Below are 26,845 nucleotides of genomic sequence, written 5' to 3'. Positions count from 1 at the left end.
ACTCTTTTTTATTTCTTTATCTTTTCTTTCTGTTTCTTTACTTTCTCTACTCTGGTCTCTCTCTCTTTTTGGTTCGTGCCTTATCTATTTCAAGAACGCGTCTACTTTCTCTAAGGTTTTCTCTTTACTTGGCTGGTTCTATCCGCTTGGCTCTATCTGCTTGGTTCTCTCTCTTTGTCTCTCTACTTTGGTTACAAGTAGCTATGTATTGAGGATATACTAGTTATCTGTAGTCTAACAATGCACTGGTGAAGGCTAGTGTAGTTGTTTTTGTTGTCTCTTTCTGTGGTTCGTTTTCTGGTAAGTACCTTATTTATTTCAAGAACGCGTTTACTGACATCTCTGTCTTTTCTAGGATTTTCTCTTTGGTTGGTTTTTTGAGTCTTTCTATTTTCATTTTGAGCGTCTGTGTGTTATCTGTAGTCTAACAATGTAGTTTTTTTTTCGTGTTCTCTCTTTTTGTAGATCGTTTTTTGGTAAGTACTCCATCATTTCAAAAACGCGTTTGCTGACATCTCTGCTTTCTCTAGGTTTTTCTCTCTATTTGGTTGGTTCTGTCTACTGGTGTCTCTCTCTCCGTGGCTTTCAGTGTTCGATCCTGATCGTTGTTGGCCTGTTATAGCCGATGATTTACTTTCTTATCTTACTGCCCCGAGAGTAAGATACGAGGTATATAGGCGTTGGTCTGCAGCGGGAAGAAGGGTAGTTGCTGGGAGTTGCTGGGATCCTTCTTTAATGATCTGACATTCCCCAGTGTATCGCGGGCCTGGGAAGGTGTCAGTGAAGGAAGTGAGGGAGTACGAGTCAGTTGCCTTCTCGTGGCTACTCCTGTGAGTAACTTCTCTATGAAGTGAAACTAAAGACTGACATTATTTAATAAAGATTTACTTTTAACAATGAATAATGACGTATACTTTTTTTTTTATTGTAATGATGTTTTCTTGAAGACTAGCTGCTTTTACTTTTGTCTTTAGAAGTTTAAGGGCTTGCTTAAAGCAACGATTTACTTTTGTTTCTTTTTTACATTCTTTTTCAAGGTAAGTTCATGTTGCTTATTTGATTTCTATATATCTTTCAATAGTGTAGTTGTGTTGTTTAGTGTTGTTCAGACATAAAGCCACACTGAAACTTGTGTCATCAAAAGCAACGCGCAATAACTTATGTTTATTGACTAGTCTACTCAAACTGGTTTTTTAGTTATCTAAAAGGTCGTCTAACAAGATGTACTGCTGGTTCAAGACTATTTCTCTCCCTGGTTCTACTCTGATTTGGTCGGTAAGCTCTATGATAAACAAGGTGTGCTCTACTCAGGCTGGTTTCTCAAGTGTCTGTAAGGCGTTTGATCAAGTGGTATAGGGCTTTCAAACCCTTTTCTTCAGACTCTGGCTCTCTTTAGGGTTTGGAAGATATACATTCAAGGCTTAGTAAGTTTTCGTAGTGTAAGTCTACTTTTTTGAGTCTTTTTGTGTCTATTCGAGAGTCTGATCAACTCTTGTTCAGACAAAAAGAGGATCTGAAAAGGCTTGATTACCCTGATCAAACCCATCATGTGTTTGTGTTGTGCATATCCTTTTTCTTTGTTGTCGTATTTGTGTAATAAGATCTATGCGTATATTCCACTTACATCAACGGCTTTGTTCACTCAAGTATGTTGCCTTGTTGTCTTTCGTCTTTAGTATGAGGTGATCAGGACTCATTTCACTTGCGAAACTACAGTGATGTTGTCTTCCATATGCCATAACACTACGCTCTGATTTTTTCTAACTGGTGTTTAGTCTTCCTCTTAACTCGATCGAAACGCAGTTGCGGTTTGTGAGTGTCAGTAAAAAGAGAAAAAAAAGGTCTTTAAGCAGAGTGCAAGAGACCAATATTTGAAATACCGAATCTCCCACTTGCATGATATGCACCATTTGTCATACTCAATAGTTACTCTTTTTGACCTCAGAAATGTCATGTATAATAGCGAATCTTACTCTCAAACGCTCTGTAAATCGAATATTATATGAATTAGTACCTACTTATTAGTCAAAATTTATTGAAAAGGGGCTTCTTTTGTACTGATTACAGTGTGCAATCAACTTTGAATGCAGATCTGAGGGGAATGCTCAAATTAACTCGTCTTTATACAAACGTATTTTATCTTTCATTACCTTCAAAATTATGAAAGCGAGATGCTCTTTAATACGGAGCTACAGTTCAACCCTGCAATTCTCTTTCTAGTAGAATTCCAACTTAACAAAGCCATCGTGGTAATCTGAACATAATAAATGTCTTCTCTAGTACCTTTAGTAAAATCATTTAAGCTGCAATTTTTGTTTATAAAAAAGGAAGCACACCTAGGTCTGTCTCATATTGAAAACCTGTTTATTTCATAGACATGCTAGCTTTTACCCGAATTCAATTTAAACATAGCAGTTTTGAATAATACAGAAGCATAAGCACATTAATGATTTATCATGATTATATATGATAAGAAAAGAAGAAAAAATGACTTGTTTATTTTTTTTAATGATGTGTCAGTAATTTCATATATCAGGAAGAGGCAATTATTTTGAAGAAGAGGTTCGAAGAAGAGGTTTGAGAAAGATTCACCAAATACAAAATAGAGCCAGAAATAGAACCAGAAGAGTAAAGCCATAGAAAGAGAGCCTTGATGAACCAGGAAACAAGTAACTAGAATGATGATTAAAAAAAAAGCTTTCAAGCATATATAACTTACCAAAAGACCAAAGCCATCATGCTACCCTCTAATGTGCTGATTTTCATAGCCCACGCGGCTCTGCGTAGTTCAGAGCCGAATGAACCGGCCCAAACTGGCCCTGCGTAGTTCAGGGCCGAATGGATGCCATCGCCGACAAGAAGAGGGCATTTGGAACATCACTGTACGGAAACAAGTGGTTCCCTATAAGAGAGTCAGTAAACGTGTCTTTTAGAATAATTATCTTACCTCCTTGATGGATGAGAAGAGGCTAGTAGATTTGCATACGAGGCCAAGAGAGTAGAAGAGTAAAGTAAGGTAGAGTAGGTCTTGTAGTAGAGCAAAAGTGGTCTTGAGGCCTTAAGGTAGCGTAGCTTTTGATTGAAAGAGTAGAGTAGATGATAAGTAAAAGGAAGAAAGAAAAGAAAAAAGACAAGACTGTGCCATTTCTTTTTTATAGACGTTCTTTGCTCTTTTTTACTTTCAAGCCAATTAACAAAAAAAAAAAAAAAAAAAGGAGGGGAAGAGAACATAGTCATACTGACGTCATTATTTATGCTGATAAAATACAACTCATGTATTTCATCTATGCTTTTATACATCTTGTTCTTGCTCTTTAAAAAGATGCACATGCATAGCGATCTATTTCTTTATTGTGTGTGAAGATGACAGAAAAGAAATAGTCTTTAAGAGGACATTGCTTGTTGTAAAGAAATAGACAACACCATGTGTAACACTGTTCAACTGCATAATACAAAACAAAACAAAACAAAACAAAACAAAACAAAACAATAAAAAACAATAAAAAAACTCCCTTGTTGCTGCCTAACCTAAGAAAAGTACACATTTAACCAGTTATTATTTGCTTTTTGATAAACAAAAAGATAGTAATAGGAAAGCAAAGAAGAAAAGACAAAGTAGCCCCCAAAGCAAGGTTTTGTTACATGCGTACAAAAAAAGCATTTTTTTTATTGTCATTTCATCTTTTGAGGGCCAAAAATATCAAAGCGAGAAAGCTTGATAATTTCAGAAGAATTTTCAAATGAAAAAAAAAGGGAAGGAAGTGCTTAAAATATGATTCAGAAGTGAAAAAGACAAGGGCTTACGCATACCTTCTTGTTCTTCCTAGACATATAAAGGTATTAAAAAGCCTTTTTATACATGCATAAATACTCTAGATATGTATAAATCATGTCTGCTAATATATGGGGTATCTTTAGAGTTGGTTTGGGCCAAAAAAAGCGACTTGTGAAAAATGGTCAAAAATCTCCCAAAACTTTTTTTTTGTAAGGGAACTATGTTCTTGTTTTATTTAAAGTCCTAAAGATGTCATAATGAGTGATAATTAAGACTGGAGGGATATGATGTGCAATAAGAAAGAGAGAGGAAATGTGCATAAGTTTAACTAGTAGGGAAAGTGATTTCAGTCAAGAAGTATTAGTTCTTGTTCATTGGGTTGTTTAGTCAGCAGGCGTTTGATTATGGAGAGTACAGCAGAAAAGGTGAAGGGTGTGGAATCAAAAACCAAACGCCAATGGCTGTACCATAGACCTCCCAATGTGCTAGCGCAGATTTGTTGTGTGCATAGGGCTGGGAATGCAGAATAACTGGAGCGACTGATGGTGGTACGAAGATTGAGGAGTTGTCGTAAGAGGTGAATTGAAGGAGCGGAGAGGATGTGACACCAGATTTTGTATTTGACTGGACAAAGAAAGTTGAAATGGTCAAGTGTGTCAATGGTGTTGAGACGGAAGTAAGGACAGTGAATACATTGAGGGCTAGTGATGAGCTTCGGTAATTTTTGGTGTAGGTAGAAGCGAGTGTTGATGTTTTTGTGTAGGAAGCGAAACCAGATGTTGCGGGAGCGATGTGTGATTTGAAGTGACCAAAAGGCTTTCCAATTAGGGGCAGTGTCAAAAGGTGAGGTGGGTGTAGGAATGTGTTGGGGAAGTAAGGCTTTATAACCAGAAATAGTGAGAGTTGCAGGTCTGAAAACTAGTGATGAGGAGACAGATTGAAAGTATGTAAGTGTGGTGACAAAGGATTGCAGGCAAGAAGGATGAAGGATATTGTAGGTGTTAAAGGGAGGTGTAACCATAGTAGATTCAAGGTGAGCGAGGACAAATGGTTTGAGAAATAGTTTTTATTTGTAGATATGTTTGAAAATTTGAAGGAGGATACGACAGTGTTGAGTCAATGTATTGCATGTGCGGTATTTTATGGATAGAGATTGAGTATCATGGATAAATAGATTGTGACCAATGAGGCGGGAGAGATCAATCTCCCAAAACCAAAGGGTGCTACTCACAAAAAACTTCAAGCTGACAATTCTCTGAGCTTCTTTTTGACGCTACAAGACGAAAATTAAAGCTAAAGGCAAGCTTGAATACTGAAACTGTGAGTCAAATGCTGCAGTTTCCAATGAAAGTGCTTACTTGCTAATTTTATAATAGAAATGGTATGATAAGAGCGAAAAACCTTGTAAACGCTTCGAGTATTTACTCAATATTTTAGCAGAAGAGTCGTTGCTTTCTCTGGATCAGTAGATTTAAAAGACAGATACCTGCAACTTTTGTCACTACACTAAAGCCAAAAAACTGCGTCTTTATGGAGTTCCAAGCAAAAGCTCAATTTTTTTTAATGATTTTATTTGCCGCACGTATTAGTAGTCTCGAGAGGGACCCACTAAGAGGTGCTCGACAATTATTTATTATAAGAGGATTAAAAGAAACAAAAAGGGTACTACAATTTCAAAAAACAAAGAAATCAAGAAAAAAAAAGAGCAGCTACTGCGAGAAAAGACCTCTCAAGATGAAAGGTCATTTTCAGCAGCTATACGCATAATTTGATAGCGAGTGCTATGGAGAACAGAGAGATAATGGAATGGTTGGTTCTGCATGGTATGGGTCCAATGGGCCTTCCAGATTTCAGAGAGACCGATCAAGGTTACCATGGCTACTGAAAGAGGACAGTTGGTTTGAGACCGAATCCGAGAAAAATTGAAAGATGCAAGTGCATCAGAGACTAGATCCAGAGAGGTGCCTGGCCGTAGAAATTCCCTGATCAAAGCATCCCAGAACGGAAATTTTTGGGGGCAGCGAAAGAAGAAATGGTACACAGTCTCCTGATCACCACACAAAATGCAGGCAGCAGTGGGGAAGCGAGTGGGAATCTTGTGATAGGTATACACCAAAAGTACTTCCAAGCAGCAGAAGAAGCTTCTTGCCGAGCAATGATATCAGACAAGGTAGCTTGTGTGATGACCTTACGGAAAGTATAGCCACCATTTTTGAGGGCAATGAAATTTTCATTGTCAAAAGGCAGTTTCAACATACGCACAAAAGAAAAGAAACAAAGAGACCGCTGGATTGCAGGAATATGCACAGGATTGTATAAGTCTAATGAAGTACGAACAAGGCATTGACCAAAGAATGGTTCCAGTTGACAATGATTTTGATTCACTGCTTGAATATATTTTCTGACACTACGACGGATATCCAGGGGAAAGGAAGAAACTGGTATTGGTGCCAAATAGTGACCCTGTGAATGGTACTCATATAGATAGGAAACTGCTACTGTGCGTAGCTTGAGAGGCAAGTCAAAAGTGTCAGATGGCAAAATAATTGAGCGTAATGGCAGTAAAAGGCATTCGATAGGGTTTGGCATGTATGAGTACTGTTTCCTAGGAATAGCATCCATTGTCTGGCAGCACATTGTGACAGTATTACTTGCCAATTGCCTGAGTTGGCCTGGGCGAGAACGAGGAAAGAGCAGACCCAAGAGCAGATGTTCAGTCTGAAGCAAAGCACGGGTATGTGCTGCTAGAAAGTATTATACCAGAGAGCGTTCAGCTTGAGGACACAAAAAAGGATGAAGCCAATGGTAATACAGTGATTTCTGCTGAGAAAACAAGTCAAGAATGCCAAGGCCACCATGCCACTTTGGTGCAGTCATCGTTTGCCAACTAATGCGAGGAAAGATTTGCCGGTTGACAAAAGAAGTAATGACAGTTCGGATGGTATTAAGGATTGCTTCAGTGGTAGGGATCACCCGCAAAATATACCAGCATTTAGACAATAAAAGCGCACTGGCAACTGTAGCTCTGCCAACAACAGAAAGATTGCGTGAGGCATGAATATCCGCCAGTTGAGTCAGTGATCGAGTGAGGGACGAAAAAAAGTGAGCGCGCTGGTCCAAGGATTGGATAAGGGGAAAACCTAAATAGACAATGGGTTCAGCAACTGTACGGCACCATATCTTGGGAATGTCAATGGCTTGTAGAGTAGTCAGCCATTTATCATCTAGATTGTGGCCAGAGAGAGAGATTGCTCGCACTTTATGGTAGTTACTCTTGGCATTGGATGCTTTACTGTAGGCCTGCAAGTGAAACTGCATTCTGCGAAGGTCACGGATATTATGAAGAAAAACTAAAGTGTCATCAGCATAACTAAGCAATTTGATAGCAGGTAAGGTGATAGCTTGACTAAAATCATTATGCTTGAAGCGATGGCCAGAAAATTGAGTGTCATTCAATATCGACTGGAGAGGTGGCTCTAAGGCAAAATTGTACAAAATACAAGAGAGTGGGTCACCTTGTTTGAGGTCTCGACGCTTTGGAACCAACTGCTTAGAGAGCCAACCATTGATGTTGATACAAATGGAATTATCTCTAAACAAGGTAATAATGCTGGCAACCAGGGTCTTTGGAAAACCAAAGTGTAACAACACTTGCTTGAGATAGCCAAGGTTGACACGATTATAGGCCTTTTCTTGGTCTAAAAGAATGCCAAGATCTTTGTCTGGTCGGCGGTAGTTTGCTGCTGCATTTTCCATGATCATTTGGGTGAGCAAGCCATGCTCAGCAATATATCTACCAGGCATAAAGCCTAGCTGATGTCTGTTGATAAGTGTAGCAGCTACTGTCATAATCCGGTGGTTGATGGTTCGAGCGAAGATCTTGTTATCTGTATTCACCAATTGGATAGAATGATAGTTACCTGCCTGTGTTAGATCACCTTTCCTAGGCAAAAGAGTCATAAGTGATAGCAACCATGATCTTGGGAATAAAGAATGAGCTAAGGCATCATTGTATACTTGTAGAACCAGCTGCCTTAAACAAGGAACACAAAGTAAAATGCCTAGAATTTCGTATGGCAAACCATCGCTACCAGGACTACTCTACTCTGACGAGGTGAGCGTCTACTTGCTTTCGATATCTCCAGCCAAGTGATAGGACTTCCAAGGGTAGATACTTGCTATTTAGTAAGTCGTTGGCTGTTGGTACGTTGTAAAAGCGTATTGACATCAGAGGATTGGATCTTGTCAGGACGATATAGCGCCTTATAGAAGGCAATCATCACCTTTGTTTTCCCTTCTGTATTAGTAACCAATCGTCTAGAATTGGGATCAAAGAGCTCTGGTATTGTTCGCTGCGTAGACCTATCTTGTGCAAGTTTTTTTGAAAAGACCAGGAGATCGTTCACCTTTTTTTTTTTTGCCAAAATTTGCCTGCTTTGAGATGTTCTATTTCTGCCGATTCATCCTGCAAGATGGTAATCATTTGTTCTACCTTTGGTAAAAGAGATGATAAAATAGATATATTTTTATGATCTCGTAAAATTATGTTGCGTTTGGATTGAAGCTTTTTTAGAGATTTGGATCGCCAGTTGTTACGCTCGATCTGGAAGGATCGAGTAAGAACTTTGACTTGTTCTTTCAATTCATCCCAAATAGTTTGAACTGAAGGGCAATCAGGATCCAAACGGTTGATGTTATCCATATACTGTTCAATGTGTGCTGTCAAACCGCTTCTGTATGTGGATAGTCGAGCAAGATTAGGATTATCTTTCCAAGGACCAGGTCCAGCTGAAGTGTGTACCGATTGATAGTTGATAGAAAGCAAGGCATGGTCAGTCCAACTGTAGTTGACAAAATTTTGAGTCATAGAAATTACATTGTCAGCATGAGGTAGAGTGCAAAATATATAGTCAATATGTGTGCGACTACCAGTGGTACTGACGAATGTAGGAAGAGGATCACTTTGAAAACAATCTTGGAATGAAGTAAGAAATAGATCATTCCAGCACGTATCAATGTTGGATTTACGGTAAATGTCATAGTTGAAATCGCCAGCAATAATAATAGGCAAAGACGTTGACCGTAAATGTGACATTAATAGTTGATTGGAAGATAACGTGCGAAAGAATGTGGATCGACTACTACGATAAGCAGGAGCATAAATATTGAGGATATACATAAAAGGAATGGAGGGTTCAGAGGCATGAACGGCGGACGCTAAGAGAAAGCGGCCATCGGTAGAATTGAAATTTTAAGGAAACAATGCCACAATGTTCTATCCAAAGACTGGATTTAGTCTGGAACTTGAGATTGAGCTGTTTCTGTATATTAAGTGTAGATGCGTGTGTTTCTTGTAAGCATAGAATGTCATATTTAGTTGAACGTAGAAAGCGGATGGATAAGGATTGTTTGTAAGGATCTGAAGTTTTCGTAAGGCCACGACAATTAAGGGTGCAATTTGCATAGAGTCTTTAGGCATAGATTATCTTGTTGAAAGTCAGGAGAGGTACCTGTTGATCCACCTGTATTATGATTGGGCACCACTCTATGTCTCTCATCGTCATGATTAAATTTGATCTTTTTATGCTCCTGGATAAACCTTTCTAAGTCCAAAGCCTCTTGGGTTGGATTATTGCTTGGAATATTTTGAAGATATTCATCATCATCCTCTCCATCGGAGTCAATGATTTCTACTTCACTATCTCCTTGCTCTTTCATTTCATGATCCATCAATTCATGCTCGACTACTGTAATATCGTTTGAAAGCGTTTGAATAGTCTCGGTTGCTATTTGACTAAGAGGGACGGTAGTCAATGCAGCAGGAGAGACAATTTGCTTATGCTTCGCATTTTGTGCCAGTTGCTCATTGGGCAGGTTGGATCCTGATTTACTAGCCTTGTCTTTTGTGATCCCAATACGCTTATTAGGAGGGTGGCCTGCTCCATGACTACGACGAGGACAATCACGGCTGATATGACCACGCTCATTGCAGTTATAGCAACGACGAGTATTAATGAGTTCCATGCAGTCTGCTCTATAATGGTCGGATTTCTGGCAAAAACGACAAAATTGGGGCATTTCATCTCACGTAAGCAGAGGTTCTTGATCAAATTCAGACCAATCCACTACTCGACCAAGTTGCTCAGGCTCAGACTTGTGAGGATTGTTCAGGTCAAGAACGACGTAGCCCTGGCCGAAAAATACAGCACCGTCCATACGAAATCCCAGATCTAGGACTTTACCAAAATGGGAAAAACGTTTTTTTTTCATTTGCTCGCGGAGAGCTGAAGAATGAATGAGGGGGGGGTCGTCCAACCTCAACTCGAGCAATTTTGGCGTTTTGGAGCAAGCTGCGGTAGCCTTTGATAATATTATTATCTTCCATCTGCAAACCGGAGTTCACTAATTTATTGTACACTTCTGAGTTGATATCCCAGCAAGTTTCAATAAAGCGTTTCTGCAAATACTTGCGCTCAACAAGTGCCAAAGAAATAATACTTTTCATTTGTATTGAGTGACCCAAAAAACTGTTTAAGGCCACTTACATCACGAATATTAGTGATATCAATCAAAACACTATCTTTTTCTAAACCGACAAATATAAGGCGTAATGGTGCCTGAAGAAAGAATGCTGTTACTAGCATACTTTGACTAGAAAGAACCGGAGGTGCGTGTAGATGACGAAGTAGAAGCCAATAATGACGACTGATTAGCAGACACAATAGCTCTAGTCGCTACTTGCGACCAGGTTTTGGGTGCATTTTCGTTGTTACGACGCCCTTTGGAGGATGTCATGTTGTGGGTTGGGTTGGTCGCTCTGAAGAAATCCAGTTGCTTTGTTTTCAATCTCCGGAGACTGCCATTTCGTGTGTGCATGATACTTTGCTACGACCCAAGAGGCACAAAATCAAAGAGACTATAGGTAGATGCATTAGTAAAAAGAGGTGCAGAGAGCAGAGAAACAGTTGTTTTCACTATATAAATAACGAGCAAAGGCTTCAAAAAAAAAAGGATCCATCGTTTTAATAAGCAAGGACTGCTTGATCATTTAGTTCAAATTTTTTTTCCATTTGTCAAAAGAATGAAAAACGTTACCTATGCTATTGAATACAAAAAGACAGATACCTTAGCTGAAGGTTATGCGTTCTACATTGAACAATACAAACAACACTTAGCCAAGAATAAGAAAATAAAAGCTGCACAACAGATCCTCGAGCTAGTTGAATGGCTTGTGGACGATGATCAAGGGTTTGATCAAGATCAGCTTTTCAAATACCTCGATCGTACTCTCAAGTATTGTCAAAAAGTCATTAGCGTCTTAAAAGAAGCCAGATATCCCTTCTTATTAGCCAAAGCGTATCATTCTATGAGTCAAATTTATGCTATGCAAGAAATATACGATCAAGCCATTCATTATGCGCTTGAATCAACTCAATTACTCTTATCTCAACATAAGCCAGAGGATGAGGATAAGATGGATTTGGATCAACCCAAAATAAAACTTGCCTTACAGTCTACCTATCGATTGATAGGCAACGTTTATTTCACAAAAAGTCTTGATCTTGAAGCATCTCGGTTCTCTGATTATCAACAAGCTGTTCATTTCTATGAACTCGAAAGACAAGTGATAGAGGACCTGACATTGGCAGATATTGATTCGACAGATGAAGATGATCTTGTAAAACTCAAACAGTCTGTTTATTTTAATATGGGTGTCATGAAATGCAAATTACCAGACAAACGTCATGATGCTAAACATCATCTCAACAATGCGGTCAAACTAGCTCAAAAATTAGAGGATGGCTTTAGTGAAAAGACAGCTTGGTGGGAATTGGGTAATTTATATAAGGCATTAGGGGATCATGATATGGTCAAGCAATGTCAGATGAGTGAACATGCAGTGGCCATTCGACTCGGATTATCGGAAGATATAATGACTTGTTATGAAGAAAGAAGTAAGTCTCTTATTTTAGAATGGACACTGATCTTGTCAGTCAAATATCATTTGTACCTGAACGAGTTCAATGCTTGCATAAAATTACACAAACAAGCTGTAGACACCCTTGGCACAGAATCTAAAAGAGCTTGTGTGAGTTTTATACATATATAACAGCAGCCTATTTATTTTTTTTTGTACAGAAACGACTGCTTGAAATGGTTATACAAATCAAGACAATGAAGGATGAAATTGAATACCTTGGTAAAAAGGGAGATATCAATGCGCCCATTGCTGCTAAATTCTTGGCTTATGTCCGAGCTTTGGATTTTTATGAACTCTATCGAGTGGTTATTGATACGATAGATCAAGGCTATCTTGTGCTTTCAAGCGCTAGGGATTTCTCTTCCTTGATCTATGGTCAATTGCTGCATATCAAGACAGAAACCTTATGGAAATTAAATGAGTCAACACAACAAGTCTATTTGGAATCAAGCAATGAAGCTTTCGATTATGTAGAAGCTAGTTTAAAAGAAAGCCCTTTAAATCAATATATGCTTACCATTGATATTCTTCAGCTTCGTACTCGTATCTACGAATACTTTGATTTGGGTTTTCAACAACAGGCGACTGAAAAGTTGTTAGCAGAAACTAAAAGACAAGAAGAACTTTTGGCAAGTGAGCTACATGTTGTCTGTATATGTACCTCTTACTGTTTTCTATAGCGATACAAGCTTCAAAATCGTTCTGCTCAATTACACGTCTATCCACGTATCACGCCTTCTTTTACGCAATTAACCAAAAAAGTAAGTTGGTTACCATCCCTAAAGAAACTAATCTAGATAGACCATGCGTGTCAAGATCTTATCAGATCCACCCGTTGATCTTCATATTACTTATGAACCTGCCCCAGAAACTGTGCGACTTTTGATGAAAGACATTGCTGTACGATGTTGGCATGAACATGGGTTCGAGGTAAGAGAGAGCTCAAGATATATTCCTTCATTAACATAAACAAGCCCAATATAAGCCATTTACGTACTCGGGGCCATGATATACTTCCAGAAGACTTAGTCTATAGTGTCATTACAGAAGAAAATCAATATGTAGAAGCACAGATAGATGGCACTCATCGAAAACTGCCTCATGATTTATACCTCAATACATGTCAACGATTCAATATAGCCAAGATAGAGTCTCTTGAATATGCTCTAAGAGGACAGACAATCACAGATATCTCATTCAAGGGTTTAAGTAAAGAACACAACAGGGTTTATAAACATTCTATTCACCCATAGATAAATAGATATCAAAGCATTCGATCAATTTCGAGTGATACAACACATTTTGAAGCATTCATCCGCACTATATAGACTGAACTTGGCATCCAACATGTTGGGTAAGTGTGTTATACATCGTAACGTAACGTATTTATGGTGACTAGTGGATCAGGATATAGATCAATTATTAACTTGTGTCAGCCCATCTCTGGGTGACCTTAATCTAAGCAACAATCGTATCACATCAGCCTGTCTCGATTATTTAATACCTTTTCGTATATACATATTGAATCTCTCTCATAACCCCGTGGATGCTCTCTTTTTTCTTCAACTTCCTTCTTTTCTTGAAAAAAAGCCTGGTATGAAGCGTCTCTATTTAGAAAACACAGAGATTGGCAAAGCGAACGACATCATTCATCGCATGGTTCGAGAGAAACCTTTGGATCTCAAACGTAAGTCTAAGAAAACAATAGCTCATAACTTAGTGTTCTGATAGTGTCTTGTTTGTTGACCATAAATCTATCCAGTAATCATTTTGAGCAAGATATGCTTTCTAAATTGACTGAATTATGGTGTCAATACAACTATATTGAAGCACTTGAATTAACAAGCATTACAAGTGATTTTGGTTGGAATAATTTTGATATGTTATCTGATTTACAAAGGCAAGGGGACATGTCGTACTAAAATGATCTAATGTCTGTTTAGATTAACTAAATTGAGTTTTAAACGTTCTATCAAGACAACACTTGCTTATTGTCATTTCAAAGAGCTTTTTATTTTAAAAAAGAACTTGATGGAATTAGACTTAACAAGCTGCGGATTAGATTTAGAAGGTAAAACACACACACACACACACATATATATATACATACATATATCTATATATTGACGCCAAATATAGATATGGTCTTAATGGGCTATAGTCTAGTCTATATTGAGAGACTTAATCGACTTGTACTGTCTTCTAATCCTCAGATCGGAGATGCAGGTAATTGTTTCTCTTTTATCCCAAAAGATAATATTTATGCAACCCTTTTTTAGGCATTCAATATTTAGATGAGGCTATTGAGAAATCAAAAATTATCGCCTTGTCAATTTCAAACTGCGGATTAACAAGTCAGAGTCACCAACGGATTTTACGTTGGTCAAATCATATCAAAATGATGGATATCACAAAAAACGCCATTTTTGATTATCATCATTTACCAGAACGTATCAAGACAACCATACGATTAGATGCTATTGAAGTAAGTGTGATGGAAATTGCTAGAAGATGGACTTACCTAAAAAAAAAAAAGTCACCCCTTTCTTTGGAAACAAAACAAGTTCGTGTGCCAGGCTTATCTTTTCAACGCTGTAAAAAGTTACCCCTTTCTCCATTTGACAGATGAATAAAGTGATTGGCTATAAAAGTCATTTGTAAGGTGGCTATGATTGGTGGAATATGCTTATTACTAAGCTTAATTCAAGATCAGCTTCTTTAAAGTTAGGTTTTAGTAATCCCCCTCATCAACAAATCAAAATGAATGATGGGTCTTTTTTGACTATAAATAACGGTGTTATCGTCCATTATTTTTTTTTCTTTTCTTTTCTTCTATATTCTTTTTTTAATCCGTTTTAAAAATGGGTAAGTTTTGACACGTCACGAGATAAAGCGCGCACTTTTATTTATTTATTGACATGATATATTAGTCGCCCAAGTTCAAAAGCCTGCTCCCGCCTTCACTGCTCCCGCTGTTGTCAACGGTGAATTCAAGGATATCTCCCTTTCTGACTACAAGGGCAAGTATGTTGTCTTCTTCTGGTACCCTATGGATTTCACTTTTGTTTGCCCCACTGAAATCCTTGCTTTCTCTGAACGCGTCAAGGAATTCGAAGCTTTGGACACCGTTGTTATTGGTGCTTCTACTGATTCTGGTAAGTGTGTCATCAAAAAAAAAAAAAGGAGTGAGAAAGTATATTAATGTCATATAGAATTCTCTCACCTTGCCTGGATCAACACTCCCCGTAAGCAAGGTGGTCTTGGTGAAATGAACATTCCTCTCTTGGCCGATAAAACCAAGTCTATTGCCAAGGACTACGGTGTTCTCATCGAAGAAGCCGGTGTTGCTCTCCGTGGTCTCTTCATCATTGACCCTAACGGTGTTGTTCGTCAAATCACCATCAACGATCTTCCTGTTGGTCGTTCTGTTGATGAAGTCCTTCGTCTTGTTGAAGCCTTCAAGTTCACTGATGAACACGGTGAAGTTTGCCCTGCTAACTGGAAGGCTGGTTCCAAGACTATCAAGCCTGATGTTGAAAAGTCCAAGGAATACTTCAACTCAGTTAACTAATTTCTGTGTACATATATATAAAAAAAAATAACTTCTTCATACCGTACTCACACTTGCATTTAATAAAAAAAAAAGAGGTTTTTTTGTCATAAAAATATACACAGTGTATTGCCTGATTTTATTTTATTTTATTTTATTTATTATGCAGGCATTCACAATAAATATAAAACCTGGGGGGACAACTAAATTTTTTTTTTCTGCTTTTTTTTTTCTAAATGTATCGCTCCTCATTGACGATTCTTTCTCGACACAAGTTCAAGTCACCTCAAATAGCCAGACTTTGTTCATGTCCAACTGTCTATCAACAATGGACTGATACCAACAATACGCGTGTCACGAAATACAAAGTAATCACAACACCTACATCACAACAACTTCCTTCACTCTATAAAGAACTCGTCAAATTCAAACTAGCTGCCCTGGTCACACTGACCACTATGGCAGGCTATGCTATCGCACCCGGCGAAAGTACAGTCACGACCTTATTGGCCACGACATTGGGTACAGGTCTTTGTATCGGTTCAGCCAATGCGATCAATCAATGGATCGAAACCCCTTACGATGCTCAGATGCTTCGTACGCGAAACCGTGTCTTGGGCCGACGTGCCTTATCTCAAGCCCATGCATTTGGATTTGGTTGTTTGACAGGCGTCTCGGGTGTGTCTTTATTGGCCAGTTGTGTGAATCCTTTGACAGCTTGTTTGGGTGCAGCGAATATTGTGTTGTATACAGGGATTTATACACCCATGAAACGATCTTCGATTGCGAATACATGGGTAGGTGCTGTGGTAGGTGCTATTCCCCCTATGATGGGATACACAGCTGTGACAAACACATTGATGGATCCTGCTGCTTGGATCTTGGGTGGTATTTTATACGCTTGGCAGTTCCCTCACTTCAATGCATTGGCATGGAATTTGCGTGCAGATTATTCCAAGGCAGGGTATCGTATGATGGCTGTGACGGATCCTAAGTTGAATGCGCGTGTGTCACTTAGATACAGCTTAGCCATGTTTCCCTTATGTTGGGCTGTGCCTTACTTTGATATGACTTCATGGTGGTTTGCTTTAGATTCAACTGTGGTGAATGGTGTCTTGGCTTGGGGTGCTGTTAAGTTTTGGAGAAACAGTAATGACAAGTCTGGTAAGCAATTGTTCTTTGGAAGTGTTATTCATTTGCCTGTCTTGTTGGCCTTGTTGATGGTTCATAAACAATGGAATTTGCCTGGTCATTCTAAAAAGGAAGAAGAAGAAGAATGGGTGGAAGAAGAATAAAAGAAAAAAAAAAAAGACTTTATTATTGTTCTTTGTTAAAATCACTCATGTTGGTAGCCTCAACAGGGGAACTATAAAAATAATGAGTTATTGGGCTATCATCCTTTTGTTAAACATACCCAATAAAGACAAGTTGTTGAATCTTTGTTGTCTCTTCATCTTCCTGATTGTCTTCAATGAACAACTAAAAATGATAAGTAAACTGGATTCTATTGTTTTCTTTTTTTTTTTTTTCTTTACCATGATATGAGTAATGTTTTGATACTTGACAAATCTCAAGTTGACAATAGCATCTTGTTCAAAATGTTCAGGCTTCAACTCAAGTACCTGAGTTTCCTTAACAGCATCAGCATCGTCAAAACCCAATACAGTACGATTAGCATAAATCTTGACTGTCTTGGGAGCATTGGCTAGATAAGATATCAATCACCCTAGTCTTCTTAAAAGAAATCCACTTACCTAAGCAAGGCACCTTAAACTGAAGTGAATGAAGCTTGACAGGTTGATTAAAAGGAACACTGATGATCAATTGTTCATCAACATCACTTTCTAAATAGGACACATCGTCCTTGAAGATATTCTTGACATTGTTCTTTTCTTGTTGGTTTAACGCATCCATTTGGTTAGGTGTAATGTACTCTGTCAAATCAACCTAGACTATGTTAAGCAAATGATGGCATATGCTTATTCAACTTACACAGCCAGGAATAGAGAAACTCTTTTTGCTGCTTGAACTGGCCGTTTCACCTGCATGTTGTTTCACATAGTGCTCCAATTGTTGAGGATTAGCACCCTTCATTTCAGCTACTTTGTTTCCATTCTTGTAGAATTGGAAAGTAGGCCTTTACTACGGTTAAAGAAGGAAAGGGAATAGGAATAGACTTACATGGAAGTCACTTTACAAGCAGCAGCAACTTCTTTTAACTGATCCACATCGACTTTAGCAAACACAGCTTGCTTATACTTGGTAGATAACTGAGCATAAAAAGGAGCAATCATCTTGCAAGGACCACTACATCTTCATTAAGCCAATATACTTTACCTCTTTTGACTTACCACCAAGTAGCAAAGAAGTCAACAACTACTAACTTGTCACTGGTAAGTAACTTTTGAAAGTCTGCTACTGATTGAACTTGTTGAATGGTTGTCATGTTTGATAATAAAAATAATAAGAATAAAAAAAAAGGGACGCGTACGTGTTTTTCTCTCTTTTTTTTTTAAAAAAAATAAAATGGCAAAATATGCAGTAATTTGTGCGAGTAATCAAAACCGATCTATGGAAGCTCATCATGTCCTCAAGTAATTCGATCCATATATAAATCCTATATACTGACACTTTAGGATAGTAAAAAAGGATTTAATGTACATTCTTATGGCACAGGTACAATGGTACGTTTGCCTGGTCCTGCTATAGACAAACCCAACATCTATCCATTCGGTACACCTTATGAACAAGTTTATCAAGAACTCAAGAGTAAAGATCCAGCACTCTATACACAGAACGGTTTACTCAACATGTTGGACAGAAACAGAAAGACAAAAGAAGCGCCTCAACGGTGGCATGAGTCAAGAGAGATGTTTGATGTGATCATCACTTGTGAAGAGCGTTGTTTTGATTCTGTTGTAGAAGACTTGGCTAATCGGGGTCAATCATTACATGCGAGTACTCATGTGATCAATGTAGAGATCAAAGATAATCATGAAGATGCTTTATTAGGTGGTAGAGCTATTTTACAATTAGCTCAAATGGTAAGTCCATTCATTCTACCTATATATCCCATTGATTTTCTCTATATAGATTGAAGCTTCTAATGATATTGATGCTGATATGGATGGTATTATTGAAGAGTTTTCAATGCGTAATCCAGGTTTCCCTATTCTTCATACCGTTGCTTATTTTTAAGTTTATTATTGTTGTAATAGACGCATTATGTGTTGATTGTCTTTCTCTTTTAAGAGTCTTTCAATCTGTTGGTATTTTTCATATGTTTCGAGATCTATTGTCTTTTGTAAATGAGTTGGCACAGGTGAAGCAGGTGGAGAAGAAGATGCCTACAGGGAATTAATTTACCATCTTACATACATCAATTTACTTGCTTGACTGTCTTCTTGTCTTCCTGCTTTAAAGCAAGCCATGTTACATAACCACTAATTCAGTATGTGTAAATGATCTATTTGCTTATTCTATGATGCCTACTTCATTCTCTTCTTTTGATATTTGATTTCTAACATGGATCAATGGTGTGTTTGTTATGGAGCACTTACTGTTTGACATAATTGATAAAATCAAATTGAATGGGCTTTATTGGTAATCGATACACAACTCCTTGTCGACTCATAATAACGTCTTCTGATGGATTGTTGGCCAGAGAGGGCTTCTCTTCCTCTATAAGATGCTCTAGATAGTTTTGATATGTGCAAGAAGGCATTGGCTGTGTAATGGTGATGTCTGTTTGATGCCTTTGTTGTCGTGGGGGTTTCTATCATGGATAAGCAAATATGCGTATATCTATACACTCACAATAAAGTTTTCAATATGATGAGGACAGCGCCATTTTTTAGTGGAAGGAGATGCCATAGGAGGATCAAGACAGTCTAGATGCCAATACAGACTACAATAATCACAGGCAATCATGGGTTTCTTAAATCCAGTCTGTCTACAATAATAGCAAATCTCTCTTGATTTAACAGTGTCATTCTCCCATGAAGAAGGTCTAAAATCCATAAGTTCAAACCAAGGGAACTCTATGCGTTATTTATTTTTATTTTTTTTTACCTTTTTTTGCTTTGTTGTGTTGTGTCTACATATCTCCCTAGTTTATCAGATGTCACTATAATATATAAGTAAACACACTCTTGCATTGATTCTTACCTCCTTGAAAGAAATAAACAATATCATTCGGTAGTCGATATGCCTTTGGATTCTTTGTGTTTAAATCATCTAATAATTGAGCAAATAATCCTCGAGGATGTGATCTTGTCTTTTGTTGTTGATGTTCACATTGACGACAATACCACTTGTCTTTTTTCGCTACATCTTTTGTATCCAAAGGTGGTTCAACACAAGTAAAATGAAATACACTAGGACAGCCATCGCAACAAATAAAATGACCTACACCACCACATGCATCGCATACATCATGATACTAAGGATTAATACCATCTGCTAGTTCTTCTTACTTGAGGACTCTTTTCGTTTTTTTTTGTTGGACTATAAAACTAAATAAGGGCATGGTTTTCATTTGCTTTATTTCTTTACTTGAATTGTTCTAGTTTACGCTTCATGTCAACAGAAGTTGATCTAGACAGTGATTTCTGTGTCTCATTCATATTATTTTTAAAGAAAGAAAGAAAAAAAAAAAAAGAATCAAGTTCGTTTCTTTTTCATTGAGGGTGGTGGTGAGTTTGAAATGGATTTGCGTGATTTCTTAAGTGAAATAGCTTGCTTCTTTTGACCCAAAGATTGTTCACCATACCAGATCCTAAGTCTCTCTTCACCAAACACAGTGTTGTTATGACCTGCAATGGTACGAATAGTAGGCTGTGCTGAACTGGATGAGGCTACTGATGCACGTTGTCTTTGTTCAATCAATTTCTGTGCTTGAAGAGATCGTTTCTCTGCTGCTTTTCGTCTCTCTTCACTGTCTGTCTGGTTATAAAAGAACTCATCACTGCCTTCGTCCTGTTGTTGACTGATTGGATCTGCCTCTAAGAACTGATCCATGCGTAATTGTCCTTGAATGGGTTTGTTGTGTTCTAATGCATCATAATCAATATATTCTGTTTGAAATGGATTGTTGATTTCTGTATGTTCGTCCAACATGTATCGATCTTCATTGATATCCACTGGAAAAGAAACAGGAGGATGATGTCGCCGTGTAGAATAACAGGTCCATAACCATTTAGGTGATACACACACAATGCTCTTTTTTTCATAGGCTTGAATCAAACGGTGTTCTTTACCAATGACCACATGAGTCACTGCCTTGTCCATCTCTTTTTTGACAGTAGCCCCTAGTCCTTCTGCTAGGGTGCGTAATTTGTCGCAGTCTAGTTTGGTATGTATATAGATCACATAGTTTTGGAGGATCAACGGTAGATCCGTAGTATCAATCGAGTTGGGTTCATGAGTAATTGGTGGTTGAAGCCGCTGTTTCTTTTGTCGATGGAGACGTGCTTTTTGTTTATTCGCGTGTAAGATACGCTTGGTGGGGTCGATGCGAGCTACGAATCGAAAGTTGTCATGTTTGACACTTGGTGTTTGTTCCATTGTAAAGAATAAAATGAAGAAAAAAAACAATTTTTATTGGGTTTTGTGTATGATTTATTTTCTCTTTTTTCGACTAGGTGCATCATCATCATAATCTGCACTTCGCTTCATTTTACGTTCATCAGCTATTTTTATTCGATGAGTTAAGAAGAGAAAAAAGAAAAGAAGGAAAAGACTTACCTTTACGTGCATTCTCTTCTAATTCGTCCCAATCCTCACCTGAATCTGTCATTTCTTCTTCTTCTTCTGATTCATCAGAGGCGTTGGAGTTCGCTTCACTATCATCATCATCGGAAGAACTCTCTTCAAATCCATCATCACTTAATTCAAACTCACTACCACTTTCAGAGACATCTGAATTTTCTTCATCACTCTTTGGACGAAGGAAATCCCAACCTTCATTACGGAAGAATTCACCTGTGTCTTCATTCACTGTCTTCATGATCATACTCCAATTCAGGTTGACAGGACCTTCTGTAAATGCAACTTCAACAGAATCAAGCCAGTCCTTGACATTGTCGAGTTGTGACATGGGAATCGTGTTGATATGCACAGGTGGGCGATGATAGTCTTTAAACACAAATACCATATCAAAATTCTTAAGACCAAACTGAACACGTTCCAGATGAGCCAGTTCGACTTCATTCAGTGTGATACACAAGAAGGGAGGATCTGATAGATGGACAAGACAGTCAGTGGTAGGTTGCAACAACACATTGGATCGATTAGGTACACCTTGGAATCCGAGTTCACGGAAAGGCACATCGAGTTCCACACGACCATCACTGGCTTCAGCAATCTTTTCTGCAAACTGTTTAAACTCCTTGTTCAGGTTAGCACGGCGACGACGTTCTTCTTGTTCCATCTCTAACTCATCTTCATCACCATACAAGTGGCGATTACGACGCTTGTTACCCGTTTCATCAAACTGGATATCAGAGGCTTCACGATAGAATTGAATGTCCTTAGTCTTCTTTTTACCAATCAGGATGGGGTTTTTGAAATGGATATGGATCAAGACCAAGAGTTCATTGTCACAGGGTTGAAAGAACAAATGCTTGACATTACTAAACAACACATTAAAGGAAGAATCGGAGCGAATGGATTGATAACGAAGACCGTTTTGATGAATTTCGAGTTCACCAGGCAAACGCTTTGATTCTGTCTGAGGACGCACATAGACATCAGAAAGACGATGAGGACGACGACCCTTGACCATCACTAAATTATCCTGTTCAACCACATCCGCCATTTCACGACGCTCAGCTTCCTTTTTCGTGGCTTCCTTCTTCATGTCTGTGATACCACGGTAAATTTCACCCATACGATACGTATCAGCACTACGGAATGTCAATGAACGGACAAAGGTCGCATTGGCATCATCAAATGGCATATCTTCTCGCTTACCACCTGCTTGACCAGGTGTCAAAAAGTTAAGACGAAGCATGACATAGTCCCCTTCATCGCTCTTACTGGCATTTTTTAAGGTAGAAATATGGAAAGGAACAGCCATACCATAGATGGGCAAGATGATCGAATCATGCTTCTTGTCAATCACAATCTTCAATCCACGTACCTCACGAGGCAACTTGGCTTCCGATCGATAGCTTTCAAATTTGCGAAACACAGGCTTTTCTTCACCGTTCCCGTTGCCTGAACTCTCTGAAAACTTGGCGAGACCTTCTGCGAGTTTTTGAGCAAACAGTTGTTTCTGATGTTCACGACGTCGTTGTTCACGTGATTCTTCTTCTTGATCTTCATTTCTGAGCTTACTGCGCAAAATAGCGGTTTTGGCAACCGAAGATTCACGTTTGGCAGGTGCAGCTGTAGGAGGAGGTGCTTTCTTTTCAGGTGTGTCTACGTCCATCTTGTCTTCTTCGTCGTCAAAGAAATAAGAAATCTTGTTGAGTTTCTTGCTGCAGTCGGCTGTCAAGACAATAGGCACATCTTGTGTGACACGCACAGTATCGACCAACATGAGCGCATAGGTCTTGCCTCGAGGATCTGTGGCCTTGGGGTTTTCCAGATCTGCAAATCCCACTTGAACATTCAGAATCATGCCGTTCTTGAGTTCACGCGCATTTTTACCACTCAAGACATAATTTGCCTCACGAAACTCAATGCCCATACCAAACCCGACGTTTTTGATGAAATGGGATTCTAAATCAGGTCGTTTGGATTTGATAAAACTGATAGCCTTTTGATAGACTTCGCGCATCTTGACTCCTTCACGAATACTGTTGAGTACACGGTCTTGCACTTCCATCAAGAATTCATAATTCTTTTCTTGCGTCTTACTAGGATCAATCAAGAAGGTACGACCGATATTGGAGCAATAGAACTTGTAACGAATACCTAAACTGCAGATAATAGCACCCGGAAACAATTTATCGTTATTGGAAGAGGCAGACGAACGTAAATCGAATTTACCGCCACTCTGGACAATGGGTGAATAACACCAATCAATCTCGTTCTTGTCCTGGACTTCAGGAGGTAGACGAAGACGTTTTTCAAGTTTGGGATCGTCTAATGCATTTTCTGTCATTTCACTCAGTTTTTCATTCGTGATGGGTTTTTCTTCATCAATCAATGTTGACATTTCTGTCGTAAAGTAGTATTGCATCATATTGGCACTGATTTTGGCTGCTGTTTTGACATGTCTCTGTAAAAGAATGAGTATAGTATAATATATGTAAATACTTTACCACTTCTTCTTCGTCTTTTTCAGCTAAACAAGCAGAAATACCAGCAGAGACATCCACTTCTTCATAGTTCTTGTTGTATTTTGTAGTTGCTTTTTGCCATTCATTGATATTTTTGCCTTTGAATTTATCTTTGACAAACACACCCACACGTTTCTAAGCCGTTGTTGTTCAATATCAAATAAATAAAAAAGGAAACACTTACATTGTTGAGTGCTTCCACCACAGATTGGTACAAGGGTACATTCTCTTCTACATCTTTGCCTCGACGAATGATGTCAATGGGAATTTGTTTATCGCCTTGTTTCAATGTTTCCATGATATCTGCTTTCTTTTGACCACAGACAAAAGTGATTTTATCAGGTGTGATCACAATCATGGAAGAATATAAAGGCATACCGATCAACCACGTCTATGCCAAGTCAGCCAATTGCTCATCACACGTACATTTTACCTGAATAGCAAGGGATTTCATATAAGGATTTTCGTATTCATCGTCACCTACAATAACAGCAATGGCTTCTGCATTTTGAAATGCTTCGGGATCATTCTAATAGGATCAATCTACTTGTTACTCATAATCAAGAATACCTTCCACTTGGCAATCAAGTAACGTGCTCTTCTATGAAAACGTTTATAGTCCAACTGTACAGACATGATATAAAGGACACGAAAAAAGGAAAGAAAGAAAAATATTTATTGGGTCGCGTAGATAAAAAAAAAAAAAAAAAAAAAAAGCGCGTCTGACTTTTAAGCAAATAAACCACCGCAGATACAATGCTGTTGTCCTATACTTTGATACCATGAAGCAGACTGATAAGGCTCTTGTTTGTCTGGATGAGTAGCTAATACAGGTTGATTGCATCTAGATATATTGAATGAGATTACCTCCTTTTTTTTCTTTTCTTTTCTAAACTTACCGCATACAACAATAAGTCTTGGCTTGTCCTAATCGACGTTTACGAATGACATCGTAAGGATAAGGTTCTACCTTTTCAATATAGATACTAGGTTTAGCACAAGTATCTTTATGTTGGTTTGAAATAGATTGAATTTGATGGATATCAAATCCATCCAAAGTAGAATGAACCAATAAAGACCAACGATGTTCAGCTAATAAAAGGTAAATGACATAGTGACATAGGGTTAAGCTTACTTTGGGTATGGGTGACATTGTCTAATGCTTCAAGAAATAAAAGAAGGTCAGCAATATCCACTGTGTCTTGATTGAATAGTGTACATGTATATCTCTGCAATAAAGACCGAGATTCGAGTGCATACTGGGATGTGTTTGTGTACGCAATAAAACGACGGATGTACAACAATATCTTGTACAGACATGACCTTGATTCTTTGTGTAATAATAAGACAGCATACACAGGTTGAGTGCTACCTAAAATTGAACTGTCAGTAATCTCTAAACAGACAGAGATGATACTTGCGTGTCGAATGATGAAATAACAAATACCATTCACGTAATAACCATCGTACATAGTCATAGATCCAACTGGATAAAGAAACCAGAGACCATAGACTATGGACATCAAATTCAGTTGTTTCATCCACAGTAGCACTCATAAAGCATTCAAGAATCAAAGGTAACTGAATAGCCCTTGAGAAATTGGTGTATTGGACTTGTTTGTTGGGTAGTCGACGATAGACAGCCAAGGCAAATCCATAAGCTTTTTCTGAAAATAACCTTGTTGAATCCTTTACATATGATTCATACGATGCTAATACATCATGAATTACTGTATCTATTGGATATGTCAGAATCACAATGCATGTAGTTGAATAGACAATACCTGGTTGAGGCATGCGTACTAATTCAGATATTAAATCTGTATAGTCTTGATTGTTCAATAGACACAATAGGCATTGTTGAGATAGATCAGGTATCTCTTGGGTGATACTAGCCACGCCTAATGCCATGGAAGAGAATAGATAGACAACATGGGTCTGATTAGGCGATAGGACGATATCTGCAATCGAATCCTGCTGAGGACCTACCACTTGCCTATAATCCACTTCTAAATAGCCTGCCTTCTCCTTGTTCTCCAAATGAACACTACCATCACTTAAACCAACCAGGATACGTCCCTGGTGTGTGCATTTCAAGGCAGTAATAAATCGATCTTGTATCTCTGTACTGGATTGATGCACAAGACTAGTGCGCTCGTGTTGAATTGTGCCTAAATCACTGGTGATTGTCTTTTGGATTGTCTGTAATTCATAAGTAGCAATACACCCATGCGAGACTTGTCCTAGTCCTATCACACACGCTAAAGAAGCACTACCTTGCTTCAAGATCAACTGAGTGATTTGTGTGTCGTGTTTGAGTTGAAGTGAGCTGAGTGATTTACAGACAATGGTGCCCTTTTTGCTTTTAGGAAACTGAATATCAATCGTATGCAACCAGACTGTCTTGTGTTGAAGAGATGCATCGTGTGTAACAAGGTAAATCTGGTCTTGATGCAACATAATGTCTGCATGCGATATTCTCTCCCAATCATCAAATCCAGCTAAAGACATACCAAAACAACCTGCATCTGCTCGGCTAATTTCTCTTCGGCCAATGTTGGGTAAAGGTGTTGAGAAGCTAGAGAAAATATTACCATTGCGTTGATAGTGAACAGTAATGACACCATGTGTAGTGACTGTCATAAAACCAAGTTGACCATAAGGGTTACGGGGACCATAAAGGCCATCTCTTTGGATCGTATCTTGCATGATGTACTAATCTCATGAGCCAATGTCACACGTCATTGCTTTCCCCCCTCCTTACCATGCGATCCGAATGAAGCCATAAAAAGGCAGCTAAGGGTTGTTTCAGATCTGTTTGATAGACAATCTTCCATTCATGAACCGTGTGCTATAGGTAGTTGAGTATCCATATCAAACGATAGGCTTACCTACATTGACTTGCCACAAGGCCAAATGACCTGTTTCATCTATGGATGCCAGTGTATTTCCCTTTTGATTCCACTTTAAATGGGTAATCGTATGTTGTTTATGATATTGTTCTACATTCTTGATAGGTATTTTACGTATAGGCATATCCAGTGAAAACACGTCGCCTGCAATCGTACTGAACTGATGGGGATGAGGGCGTGTTGAAGTCAATGCCAATACATTATGTGAAGAGAGTGCGAGTGATTCAGGTGCTTGTCGATAAGTAAGTGAAGAGAATTGAACACTGAGTGGATAGCGTGATGATTTATCTTTTTGGCTTCTTTTTCTTTTGAGTTCTACCATATACAAAAAAGAAAGTG

The 26,845-nt window shown here is 38.4% G+C and overlaps 11 protein-coding genes across 11 annotated transcripts; 4 read left to right on the top strand and 7 right to left on the bottom strand.

Moving 5' to 3' along the window:
- Window positions 1-2,852: 2,852 nt before the first annotated feature.
- On the bottom strand, window positions 2,853-3,177 carry B0P05DRAFT_556188 (uncharacterized protein; the record flags this gene model as incomplete). Its single annotated transcript, XM_051579875.1, has 2 exons — window positions 2,853-2,902; window positions 2,948-3,177. Coding segments are annotated over 2 exons (255 nt in total), but the record flags the coding sequence as incomplete, so codon positions are not given.
- A 1,025-nt stretch (window positions 3,178-4,202) lies between these two features.
- B0P05DRAFT_447251 (uncharacterized protein) lies at window positions 4,203-4,649 on the bottom strand (the record flags this gene model as incomplete). The annotated part of the gene is made up of 1 exon (XM_051573827.1): window positions 4,203-4,649. A coding segment is annotated over one exon (447 nt), but the record flags the coding sequence as incomplete, so codon positions are not given.
- Window positions 4,650-10,821: 6,172 nt separating this feature from the next.
- Window positions 10,822-14,385, top strand: B0P05DRAFT_599350 (uncharacterized protein; the record flags this gene model as incomplete). The annotated part of the gene is made up of 12 exons (XM_051583201.1): window positions 10,822-11,730; window positions 11,770-11,864; window positions 11,915-12,403; window positions 12,437-12,517; window positions 12,558-12,686; window positions 12,731-12,965; window positions 13,018-13,110; window positions 13,156-13,443; window positions 13,488-13,671; window positions 13,700-13,827; window positions 13,896-13,982; window positions 14,036-14,385. Exons 1-12 carry the CDS (start codon window positions 10,857-10,859, stop codon window positions 14,383-14,385), a joined length of 3,033 nt encoding a protein of 1,010 aa, XP_051431505.1. The 5' UTR covers window positions 10,822-10,856.
- A 151-nt stretch (window positions 14,386-14,536) lies between these two features.
- On the top strand, window positions 14,537-15,417 carry B0P05DRAFT_605664 (thioredoxin-like protein). Its single transcript, XM_051583348.1, has 3 exons — window positions 14,537-14,621; window positions 14,687-14,911; window positions 14,969-15,417. Exons 1-3 carry the CDS (start codon window positions 14,618-14,620, stop codon window positions 15,325-15,327), a joined length of 588 nt encoding a protein of 195 aa, XP_051431504.1. The 5' UTR covers window positions 14,537-14,617; the 3' UTR covers window positions 15,328-15,417.
- A 56-nt stretch (window positions 15,418-15,473) lies between these two features.
- B0P05DRAFT_556157 (UbiA prenyltransferase family-domain-containing protein) lies at window positions 15,474-16,683 on the top strand. Its single transcript, XM_051579874.1, has one exon. The coding sequence runs from the start codon at window positions 15,543-15,545 to the stop codon at window positions 16,599-16,601; it is 1,059 nt and encodes a 352-aa protein (XP_051431503.1). The 5' UTR covers window positions 15,474-15,542; the 3' UTR covers window positions 16,602-16,683.
- B0P05DRAFT_556152 (PITH domain-containing protein) lies at window positions 16,591-17,789 on the bottom strand. Its single transcript, XM_051579873.1, has 7 exons — window positions 17,658-17,789; window positions 17,488-17,613; window positions 17,299-17,443; window positions 17,061-17,253; window positions 16,842-17,011; window positions 16,721-16,785; window positions 16,591-16,672 (listed from the first exon to the last, which is right to left on the bottom strand). The coding sequence occupies exons 1-7, from the start codon at window positions 17,750-17,752 to the stop codon at window positions 16,624-16,626; spliced, it is 843 nt and encodes a 280-aa protein (XP_051431502.1). The 5' UTR covers window positions 17,753-17,789; the 3' UTR covers window positions 16,591-16,623.
- Window positions 17,790-17,805: 16 nt separating this feature from the next.
- Window positions 17,806-18,653, top strand: B0P05DRAFT_556150 (RNA polymerase II subunit A C-terminal domain phosphatase SSU72). The gene is made up of 3 exons (XM_051579872.1): window positions 17,806-17,900; window positions 17,948-18,350; window positions 18,400-18,653. Exons 1-3 carry the CDS (start codon window positions 17,833-17,835, stop codon window positions 18,502-18,504), a joined length of 576 nt encoding a protein of 191 aa, XP_051431501.1. The 5' UTR covers window positions 17,806-17,832; the 3' UTR covers window positions 18,505-18,653.
- On the bottom strand, window positions 18,399-19,965 carry B0P05DRAFT_556142 (uncharacterized protein). The gene is made up of 7 exons (XM_051579871.1): window positions 19,861-19,965; window positions 19,782-19,812; window positions 19,474-19,747; window positions 19,378-19,432; window positions 19,123-19,315; window positions 18,867-19,081; window positions 18,399-18,826 (listed from the first exon to the last, which is right to left on the bottom strand). Exons 1-7 carry the CDS (start codon window positions 19,929-19,931, stop codon window positions 18,781-18,783), a joined length of 885 nt encoding a protein of 294 aa, XP_051431500.1. The 5' UTR covers window positions 19,932-19,965; the 3' UTR covers window positions 18,399-18,780.
- Window positions 19,940-20,880, bottom strand: B0P05DRAFT_556132 (uncharacterized protein). Its single transcript, XM_051579870.1, has one exon. It carries the CDS (start codon window positions 20,869-20,871, stop codon window positions 19,969-19,971), a length of 903 nt encoding a protein of 300 aa, XP_051431499.1. The 5' UTR covers window positions 20,872-20,880; the 3' UTR covers window positions 19,940-19,968.
- B0P05DRAFT_556130 (FACT complex subunit-domain-containing protein) lies at window positions 20,881-24,268 on the bottom strand. The gene is made up of 6 exons (XM_051579869.1): window positions 24,165-24,268; window positions 24,028-24,123; window positions 23,779-23,985; window positions 23,577-23,729; window positions 21,052-23,533; window positions 20,881-20,996 (listed from the first exon to the last, which is right to left on the bottom strand). Exons 1-6 carry the CDS (start codon window positions 24,228-24,230, stop codon window positions 20,926-20,928), a joined length of 3,075 nt encoding a protein of 1,024 aa, XP_051431498.1. The 5' UTR covers window positions 24,231-24,268; the 3' UTR covers window positions 20,881-20,925.
- A 34-nt stretch (window positions 24,269-24,302) lies between these two features.
- Window positions 24,303-26,840, bottom strand: B0P05DRAFT_556126 (uncharacterized protein). The gene is made up of 5 exons (XM_051579868.1): window positions 26,490-26,840; window positions 26,359-26,445; window positions 25,379-26,309; window positions 25,016-25,330; window positions 24,303-24,966 (listed from the first exon to the last, which is right to left on the bottom strand). Exons 1-5 carry the CDS (start codon window positions 26,826-26,828, stop codon window positions 24,683-24,685), a joined length of 1,956 nt encoding a protein of 651 aa, XP_051431497.1. The 5' UTR covers window positions 26,829-26,840; the 3' UTR covers window positions 24,303-24,682.
- Between the last annotated feature and the right edge of the window lie 5 nt (window positions 26,841-26,845).

The sequence above is a fragment of the Gilbertella persicaria genome (genome assembly GCF_025201335.1).
Source record: "Gilbertella persicaria strain CBS 190.32 chromosome Unknown B0P05scaffold_44, whole genome shotgun sequence".
Classification (NCBI taxonomy): domain Eukaryota; kingdom Fungi; phylum Mucoromycota; class Mucoromycetes; order Mucorales; family Choanephoraceae; genus Gilbertella; species Gilbertella persicaria.
Note: the sequence above shows the minus strand (reverse complement) of the source record. Positions and strands in the feature narration are given on the sequence as shown.

Bases quoted from the DNA above. Each gene is read 5' to 3' on its own strand.
- B0P05DRAFT_556142 (XM_051579871.1), bottom strand. From the start codon at position 19,931: ATGAATGAGACACAGAAATCACTGTCTAGATCAACTTCTGTTGACATG. The intron at 19,748-19,781 runs GTAAGAAGAACT...ATTAATCCTTAG, and splicing joins AAAACGAAAAGAGTCCTCAA to TATCATGATGTATGCGATGC. The intron at 19,433-19,473 runs GTAAGAATCAAT...TATATATTATAG, and splicing joins TGTTTATTTCTTTCAAGGAG to TGACATCTGATAAACTAGGG.
- B0P05DRAFT_556152 (XM_051579873.1), bottom strand. From the start codon at position 17,752: ATGACAACCATTCAACAAGTTCAATCAGTAGCAGACTTTCAAAAGTTA. The intron at 17,012-17,060 runs GTAAGTGGATTT...TATCTTATCTAG, and splicing joins GTTTAAGGTGCCTTGCTTAG to CCAATGCTCCCAAGACAGTC. The intron at 16,786-16,841 runs GTAAAGAAAAAA...TATCATTTTTAG, and splicing joins AAAACATTACTCATATCATG to TTGTTCATTGAAGACAATCA.
- B0P05DRAFT_556130 (XM_051579869.1), bottom strand. From the start codon at position 24,230: ATGTCTGTACAGTTGGACTATAAACGTTTTCATAGAAGAGCACGTTAC. The intron at 24,124-24,164 runs GTATTCTTGATT...TGATCCTATTAG, and splicing joins ACTTGATTGCCAAGTGGAAG to AATGATCCCGAAGCATTTCA. The intron at 23,986-24,027 runs GTAAAATGTACG...GACTTGGCATAG, and splicing joins TGAAATCCCTTGCTATTCAG to ACGTGGTTGATCGGTATGCC.
- B0P05DRAFT_556126 (XM_051579868.1), bottom strand. From the start codon at position 26,828: ATGGTAGAACTCAAAAGAAAAAGAAGCCAAAAAGATAAATCATCACGC. The intron at 26,310-26,358 runs GTAAGGAGGGGG...TCATGAGATTAG, and splicing joins GGCTTCATTCGGATCGCATG to TACATCATGCAAGATACGAT. The intron at 24,967-25,015 runs GCAAGTATCATC...GTTCAATTTTAG, and splicing joins GTTATTTCATCATTCGACAC to GTAGCACTCAACCTGTGTAT.
- B0P05DRAFT_605664 (XM_051583348.1), top strand. The intron at 14,912-14,968 runs GTAAGTGTGTCA...AATGTCATATAG, and splicing joins TGGTGCTTCTACTGATTCTG to AATTCTCTCACCTTGCCTGG.
- B0P05DRAFT_556150 (XM_051579872.1), top strand. From the start codon at position 17,833: ATGGCAAAATATGCAGTAATTTGTGCGAGTAATCAAAACCGATCTATG. The intron at 17,901-17,947 runs GTAATTCGATCC...ACTTTAGGATAG, and splicing joins GAAGCTCATCATGTCCTCAA to TAAAAAAGGATTTAATGTAC. The intron at 18,351-18,399 runs GTAAGTCCATTC...TTCTCTATATAG, and splicing joins TTTTACAATTAGCTCAAATG to ATTGAAGCTTCTAATGATAT.
- B0P05DRAFT_556132 (XM_051579870.1), bottom strand. From the start codon at position 20,871: ATGGAACAAACACCAAGTGTCAAACATGACAACTTTCGATTCGTAGCT.
- B0P05DRAFT_556157 (XM_051579874.1), top strand. From the start codon at position 15,543: ATGTATCGCTCCTCATTGACGATTCTTTCTCGACACAAGTTCAAGTCA.